At 46.8% G+C, this 8,783-nt stretch overlaps 1 protein-coding gene across 1 annotated transcript in view; it reads right to left on the bottom strand.

Annotated features, from left to right (window-relative positions):
- The window catches only part of LOC108282445 (angiomotin-like protein 1), a gene marked incomplete at its 3' end in the record, with an annotated part of 117,792 nt that overhangs the window by 78,776 nt on the left and 30,233 nt on the right, over positions 1–8,783 (bottom strand). Inside the window, exon 3 of the mRNA XM_017498396.2 lies at positions 3,068–3,118. Within this exon, the coding sequence (XP_017353885.2) occupies positions 3,068–3,118 (51 nt within the window). The remainder of the gene's footprint in view (positions 1–3,067; positions 3,119–8,783) is intronic.

The following is an 8,783-nucleotide window of genomic DNA, read 5'->3' on the forward strand; positions in this document are numbered from 1 at the left end:
AAATAAATGGAAAAAAAAAAAGAATTACTTGGTGTAGAAAACCCACACATTGGGTGTCAGAAGTATTGTGAGTACAGGCCAGGCACAGTGGCTCATGTCCATAATCCCAGCACTTTGGGAGTCCGACAGGGGCGAATCACCTGAGGTCAGGAGTTCGACACTAGCCAGGCTAACATGCGAAACCCCACCTCTACTAAATTTCCAAAACTTAGCTGGGCATGGTGGCGGACATCTGTAGTCCCAGCTACTCGGGAGGCTGAGGCAGGAGACTAGCTTGAACCCCGGGAGACGGAGGTTGCAGTGAGCCAAGATCATGCCACTACACTCTAGCCTGGGCAACAGAGCGAGATTCCATCTCAAAACAAGAAGAAGAAGAAGGAAGAAGAAAGAAGAAAAAGAGGAGTAGGAGGAGGAGGAGGAAGAGGAAGAAGAAGAAAAAGAAGAAGTATTATCAGTAGAAAAACAATTTTCTTTTAACTTTCCTCTGCCTCTTCTCACATTCTGGCCAGGAGTGAACCTGTGGTCATCTATGCTCCAGAAAGAATAGCTGCTTGACAAGCTCATCAACTGCTATAGGAGGCATTTTTCCTGCTGTGTGTCTAAGAAAAGTACCAAAAGCCATCATGACTCTTTCCAAGGGAGAAATGACAGCTCTGTCTTTGACCTGACTAGCAAGAAAACAAAGCAGTCTGATCCAGAGAGCTGCTCTGTCCTTCAGGACACCATGTACCCAAACAGCATGGCACATGAATATAAACAATGAATTCCCAATGGCTATAGGCCTCCTTTGCCTTACAGCCCCTCTTAGCACTTTAAGAGGTGAGAAGTAGAACTCGGAGGCACCTCAGGGATTACTGGGCACAACCCCTGCTTTTTGCAGATGAAGAAACTAAGGCTAGTTAACATGTCTGCTAAAGAAGCTGGAGCAGAGTGAAAGCTAGGACTTTGATCTCAAACTCTCAGACTTCTGTTTTATTTTCTCTATCACCCTGCAAGCCCAGAATCCAGAAGGGAACCCCATGGTTCCCATCACACTGCTATAGACTGAATATTTATATCCCCTCAAAATTTACATGTTGAAACCTAATCCTCAATGTCACGGTATTTGGAGTTGAGGCCTTTGGGGAGTGATTACGTCACAAGGATGGAGCTCTCACCACAGGGATTAGTGTCCTTAGAAAAGAGATGGCAAGAGCTCCCTGGCCCTCTTCTGCCATGTTGAGGACACAGTGAGAAGATAGCCATCTGTGAACCAGGAAGCAGGCCCTCACCAGACACTGAGTCTGCCAGTCTCTTGATCTTGGAATTCCCAGCCTCCAGAATTTGTGAGAAATACATTTCTGTTGTTTACAAATGACCCAGTCTGGTTTTGATATAGAAACCCAAATGGACTAAGACACACACTCTAAACTCCTCGAGAAACTGGGCTTTTACAATAGGGGAGCTGAAGAGAAAAAACATTGTTTTTTTATTCTATATTGCTAATTTGAAAGGATACCCATATTTGTCACTGCCTCATGGGGGCAGTCCAGTCTGAAAGTCCCAGAGGGAGATATGGAGATGAAAAAGGGTCAAATACCTGGGCCTTCCTGCTATACAAATCATTCTTGTGAATGCAAATTTAGTAGTTATACGGGCGGGTTTCTCAGAGCAAGCAATGCTCATCCTGCCATTGCTTATGTTTATGGATGACCTAGGACCAAATAGCTTCTGTCACACTGTGAGGCATCAATGCTAGTGTCATTAACATACAATTATACATGCGTGGAGCAGAGCATCAAGTACCTGCCCTCTTAATAAACCACATCATGCAAAGCTATGGTTTAGATGTCAGTTTCATTTCATAAAATGATTCACCACAATGTGTCTCAAAAGCTAGTTTTGCTCATGCATTTAGTCTATGATTCCATTGATAGAGATGTGATTGCCTCACAACTTGCCAGAAACACATCCTCTGAATAAAACCTGGTACTCCTTCCCTGCCACAGAATGCCAACCTTGATCTAGACCTATTTCGGGTGCTTGGCTCCTAGAAATGAATGAAAGTCGTCGTCAAGGTGGAATTTTGCTTCAGGTCCTGTGGGACTTGATGAGGACATTCTTCCCAGCACAAGAGGCTGACCAGGAACAGGGTGCCCACAGCTGAGCGTGTTACTGAGGATAAATGTGTTTAAACCGCTCTTTGTGGACAGTTCCCCTCCTCCTTTACTGTCAACATATATCATCAAATAAATCCTTTCATTTCATGGTAGGAAGGCAAGATATTCAGGCTAGTGATGAAAGCAGTAAGGACACACTTGATAGCCGAGACCAGTAGCAGCTAAACTAACCCTGACAGCAGAAGAAAAAGAGAGAAGGACCCAACCACTAAGCCACCCAGTGAGAATGGGGTGGCAGGAAGTTAAGAGAGATCCTGACCATTCGCATTTCTTTCTCTTCACTCTCTCTTCAGCCTGTCTCTGACAAGAGCGTCCCGCTTCACCCATCACAAATCTCCACTTACCATGACAGGCAATGAGGATGGAAGACGCCTACAGGCTAACTGAGGAATAGAAACTAGGGAGGGAAGCAGCTCCTGGGTCTTATAGTTTAATAATACACTGCCGTTTTCAGCCCCTGACTTCATTAAATTCAGGGTAAGGACGAATGTCCTTACCACGCAACGTCCTTCTCCTGCCAGGTACTTGGTAAGACAGAACCAGCCGCCTGTGTCACTCCGGCATGATGAGCGCAGATTACAGAAACCCCAGGTCTGGAAGTTTGCTGTGCCAGGCTCCTCAGAGCAGCACCACTGACCCAGGCGCGCGCGCGCGCGCGCGCACACACACACACACACACACACACACACACACACTCAGCACATTGGACACTTGCCCCGCCACCCTCGAAGCACAGCGCCAAGGAAAGGCCGGTTTCTGCCACGAAGGCAGCAGGTGTCCCCTGGCCACTTCCCTCCGCACCCCGACCCCAGCTCCACGCCTGGCTAAGTTCATCTCGGCGCCTCCCAAACTCTCGGTTCTCCGGCAGAATTGCGACGAAAAATAAAAGACAAAAGGTGCAGACTTACCTAACTCGTCTGGGCTGTAGGATGCGGGCGAGGCTTCCACAAACTCACTGTCTGGGGGAGAAGAAAAGCAGAAAACAAAACTCGAATCGCTACCATCCAGGGCGAACCCACCACGCATCAGCTCAAGCGCAGGTCGCCGGGAAAAGCGCGGGCTTCTCTCTCCCAGCGCTCAGAATACGTGAGCCGGGGTCCCGCGGGATTCCGGCCTTCCAATCCCCTGAGAGTGAGAAATCGCCGCAGAAACTTGAGGGCAGCTCGGCCCGGGCACCTTGCTGCTTCAAGGCGCCGTCAGCCGCGCGCCAACTTTCTCCGCGGCTACCGGAGCCGGGCGCTGGGCCGCGGCCGCACAGTCTTCCCTCAGCCCGCGGGGCGCATTGCTCTGTCGGCCGGGCCTGGCGCAGACGCCCCAGCGCAGAAGAGCCGCAAAGTTTTCCCGCGGTCCCCGGGGCCCGAGGGCGCGCGGCAGCGGCGGCGGCGAGCTCTCCTCGCCCACCCAGGCGCCCCGCGCATCCCCGCTGGTTGCTAGGCGACCGTGGCCGTCATGCTCCGCGGCGGCGCGCGCGGCCTCCAAACTCCCTGCCGGCTGAGTCCTCCCCAGTCCCCGCCCCGTTTGCCCATTTTCCAGAAAATCAGAGCATAACCCGTTCTAACCCGATTCCCTGCTTTGTTGTGTTGTCTGCCCTCCTCCGACGCTTGGGAAACCGTTTGTTCTGTGGCTTCTCCTGAGGAGACGGAGAATTTTCAGGGCTTGAATAGGTCTCGCAGAAAGGTAGGAGGAGCCCCAAATGCCCCCCAGTCCCCTCCTTTTGGAACCAGAATTCCAACTCCAGTCCAACATTATTTCCTTCTCTTCAGGAGATCACCAGGCTCAAGTGGGCAAAGTAATATGAGCCCCGTTGCACAGGTAGGGAAACTGAGGCTGAGAAGTTGTGAATGTATGCGTGACAGCATTGTGATAGGAGTATGTGAGGGAGAAGGGAAGGGAGGAGACGAGCAGTGCTCCTTCTACTCTATGAAAGATTGACTACTTCAAATACAGAACGTCGAAGCAATAGTTACGCTGAGAGCTGTAAATTCTAAAATAATTAATGTCACGCTGTGAGAACCTTTCTCTCTAGGTCAGTGGCCTGGATAACTGGGCAGATGTGTTATGTATCTCCCCCCAGACCCCAGGACTGACTGTGACGGCTCTGAATTGCGGGGGTGCGGGGAGGCTGGACTTGGGATGTGCTCCAGAGAGAGCCCAGCAGCTGATGACCTAGGGCAGGGTCCGGAGGAAGGAAGGAGCAGTCATGGAAATGGTTGTCCTTTCTCCATCCTGGGAGGACTACTGGAGGGTCAACAGTCTGGGCAGCCTCGTGGGGGGCCTTCTAGTGTCTCAAAGTGGTGAGAGCACCAGCTGCAGCAGCCTAAGAACCCGGATCTGAGCCAATATGCTCTCATCTTGTAAACACTCAGACATCTCTGGGTTTTCCACTGTCAGTTTTTGGTTTACAAATCACCATGGAGGACAGAAAGCCCCTTCAGCCAGCATTGCTCACAGAGCCCAGGGAAGCAGGGGTGGGGCTGTCCTTCCTCAGCAAGGCAGCATCCTTGAGGAGCTAAGCTTATCTCTCCATCCTCTTCTTTTTCCTGCTTCGTATAATCTGAGCTCCCAAATCCAGGAATTGAATATGTTTGGGTGAAGCTTTGCACTCATCACTCCATCCCCTCCCACCTCCTAGAATTCTCTCATTTGTCCTCTGGAACTCATGGTTCATCGCTAGCAAAATCCCCAGTATATCCTCAGTCTCCTTTCTGAATGTTTCTTTCACTGTCTTGCTCTAACCCCGTATCTGGCTTTCCTTAAACATAGCAGGCTGCATTACTTGCCTTCTCTATTTATTTCGGCCATCTACATACTCTCTGGTTGTTTCACCTCATTTCTTGAAGAAAATGGCATCTGATTCACTGTCACTTTTCCCAGTATCATTGCTGTGATTATTCTTATTTTTCTCCATCTGTATAATCACACTCTGATCTCTCAAGTCTTCTGCATCCTATCCCTTTCTTGACCTGCTCCAACCACGCCAGCCCCCTGCTGTCATAGTGACGCCATGCATAATATCAGTGTGAAGTATTCCACTCTCCTACCTTGCCGGCTTATCCTTGCTCTTATTTTAATCCAATGTGTCCTTGACCCCACTATCATCTGTAATTTACTTATCCATGACCTTGGCTCTGTCCCTCACTCCCCTCATGATCCCCCTTCCTTCCTTATGGACGTTGGTTTCCAGTTTCATTATCATTTCTCTCTTACTTACACCTTCAAAACCATGTTCTGCTCTCTTTTCATGCTATTTACCTGGTAAAAACACAACCCTAGTAAAATATAACTCTCCACCTTCTTTCCATCTACACCCAGCTAAACATGATTAAAGAAGCAAATATTTGACTAGGCATGTTGGCTCACGCCTGTAATCCCAAAACTTTGGGAGGCCGAGGTGAGGGATTACCTGAGGTCGAGAGTTTGAGACCAGCCTGGCCAACATGGCAAAAACCCATCTCTACTAAAAAAAACAAAAATTAGCCAGGCGTGGTGGTGCATGCCTGTAATCCTGGCTACTTGGGAGGCTGAAGCAGGAGAATCGCTTGAACCCAGGAGGCAAAGTTTGCAGTGAGCCGAGATCACACCATTGCACTCCAGCCTGGGAGACAGAGCAAAACTCCGTCACAAAAAAAAAAAAAAAAAAAAAAAGCACAAAATTATGCTGCCTGGTCTTATTTTCAATTCACGACCACTAAAATCAAATGGAGCTTAGTACAGCCCAACAATCATTCTGCATTTGCCTGTTTGTTTACTCTCCCGCTCTCCTGTTGCTATAGATGAATCATCTAAGGCCATTATGGCCTTCAGTATAAATCGGATCCTATTCATGTGGCTTTTGCCTCTTCCCACCTGGATTAATATTGTCTTCAGTCCTAGATCACTCCCATCAGTATACAGACATACTACTATGTTCCTGTCTTTTTAAAAATCCTTTATTGATTCTACATATCTCTAGCCATTACTCCAATTCTCAGCTACCCTTTACAACAATTCATTAAAATAATTGTCTACACACTGATAGCACCCTTTCTTCATTTCGCTCTTACAAGCAGCCTGAACAGGTTTCTACCTCACTCTGCCAGAATAGCTCTTTTCAAGGGCAAGAATGGCTTTGCCATTGCCAATTCCAATGATCAGTCCTAGATCCTAAGAGCAGCTTTTGACCTGCTCATCTTATGAGTGAATGGGTTTAAATGGGCTCTCCTCCAGTTTCCTATCGAATCAGGAAGCAAACAGCCTCTGTGTCTCAAGAGAGGTGGTCTATAGAGGGCTTTGGGATCAGCCAGTACTGGGTTCTGATACCAGTTCCAAAATTAACTAGTAACTTAATTTCTTTCAGCCTTAGCATTGTGTAAACATGGAGATAATAACCATACCTAGCGTGCCAATGTGGTGAGAGTACAATAAACAAATGCACATGTGGCCCCTAGAAGAAAGAGTGTCACATTGTAAAAGTCAAATAAATGTTAGTTATTATTGGATGCCATGCTCCTTTACAGCTGACACAAATGGACTTTTTTTTAATCCCATAACAATTTTGAGTTACTGAAAGAAGATAATAACCGCAGAGTATGTTTACATTAGGGGAATGTTCATTGTCTCCGGCTTTTAGTTTGCATTCCGAGAGTTGGCTTGAAAGTTGGTTACATGGAGCTGGCAATATGCTTACCCCTATGAAGAGTGTTGCCAGTCCTCCACAGGGTGATTAGGCTCTGAAGCCTGCCAAACTGTTCTCACAATGGACTTGCCTTCCATTTCTTCTTATAAATAGATGATTTGTAAGCTAGGAACTATACTTACAGCACTTTAGTTATTCGAATTTCCTAATCAACTGAGAGTTAATGAGAAAACATTTTTGTTGTTTTAGTATTCGCTGTCGAAAACTCTCTAAAGTAAATGATTCCAATTTTCTATCTTGGGAAGCAGAACAGAGCCAACAATAATGTTTCCTATTAATCAAACAAATGTTTACTGGGAATTTACCATGCTTCCAGCACTATGCTAGGCACTGCAGACACAGAGGTGATCAGTGCCTTTCTAATAAGGGATTCCATGACAGACCTTATTGAATCTCAGGGCAACATGCAAAGTGCCTTCCCACATTTGACTTTTATAGGTCTCTTATAAATAAATAGTTCTGCTGGGGCATCACTGAGTTATAATGAACAGTGCACATGTTTACAGGTTTGCATCTCAGCTCTGTGAATTATTGGGGGGCATTTTCAGTTTCCTGACAATAATACGTGCCTCACTGGATTGTTAGGAACAGCAAAACAGGTAAGGTGTGAGACAGACCAGGCACTGTGTCTGGCACACAGTGGGTACATAATAAATGTTTATTTCTTGGCTAGGCATGGTGGCTCATGCCTGTAATCCCAGCACTTTGGGAGGCAGAGGCAGGTAGATCACCCAAGGTCAGGAGTTCAAGACCAGCCAGGCCAACATGGTGAAACTCTGTCTCTACTAAAAATTAGCTGGGCATGGTGGTAGGTGCCTGTAATCCCAGCTACTTGGGAGGCTAAGGCAGGAGAATCACTTGAACCTGGGAGGTGGAGGTCACAGTGAGCCAAGATCGTGCCACTGCCCTCCAGCCTGGGTGACAGAGTGAGACTCAGTCTCAAAATGCATACATATATACATACATACATACATATTGATTTTCTTCCCACATAGAGGGCTAGAGCATGCCAGACTGCTCTCCTTTTCCTGTCCCAGGTGGCAAGAGGGCCTCCTGCTGCCACGGCCTCAGCAGACAGCGAGAGGGAGTCCCTGCCCTGTTTCTAGGGCAGCACATTTATTAGAGGTGGGACATGCAGAGAGGAAACGACAAGGTGGAAATATTTCTCAGGCTCAAGGGGAAGTTTCCCATAGAAACGGATTACACAGAGGCCTGTATCTAATAGCCAGTGTTTCTATTACCATGAAATATCATGAATTGAATGGGCTTTTGGGAGCTGGTCTGGGAACCCAACTCCTAACTTTAACGTTCTTTCTTTCCTTGTATTATTGTAAATGTTTTAAATTTATTTTTATAATATAAACAAATAAAATGTTTTCCCTGTAAAGGAAAAAACATTTGGTATAGATGGGTATAAACTGAAAAATAAAAGTCTCCTTTCCTGTCCTCTTCTAATCTCCATTCTCAAACTTAAAACCATCCACAACTTCTTCTGTGTCTCTAGTGGGAATTTTTTTAGGCATATTCAAATGTGTATATGAATTGTTTAAACAAGTTGGATATTGTTATTATGGATTCCAAATTAAAGACAAAAATTCCTAAATGAAATTTTGCTCCACTCCCACTCTTAAGCTGGGGTATGACTATTTTCTGTTTAGGAAGGCAAGAAAGTATATTAAAAAATCATAGAAGAAAAGTCTTATCAACCATTAGAAAACAGTAAAAGGCCGGGTGCGGTGGCTCAAGCCTGTAATCCCAGCACTTTGGGAGGCCGAGGCGGGTGGATCACGAGGTCAAGAGATCGAGACCATCCTGGTCAACACGATGAAACCCCGTCTCTACTAAAAATACAAAAAATTAGCTGGGCATGGTGGCGCGTGCCTGTAATCCCAGCTACTCAGGAGGCTGAGGCAGGAGAATTGCCTGAACCCAGGAGGCGGAGGTTGCGT

This window comes from Cebus imitator, unplaced genomic scaffold (genome assembly GCF_001604975.1).
Source record: "Cebus imitator isolate Cc_AM_T3 unplaced genomic scaffold, Cebus_imitator-1.0 Scaffold241, whole genome shotgun sequence".
In the NCBI taxonomy this organism is placed as follows: domain Eukaryota; kingdom Metazoa; phylum Chordata; class Mammalia; order Primates; family Cebidae; genus Cebus; species Cebus imitator.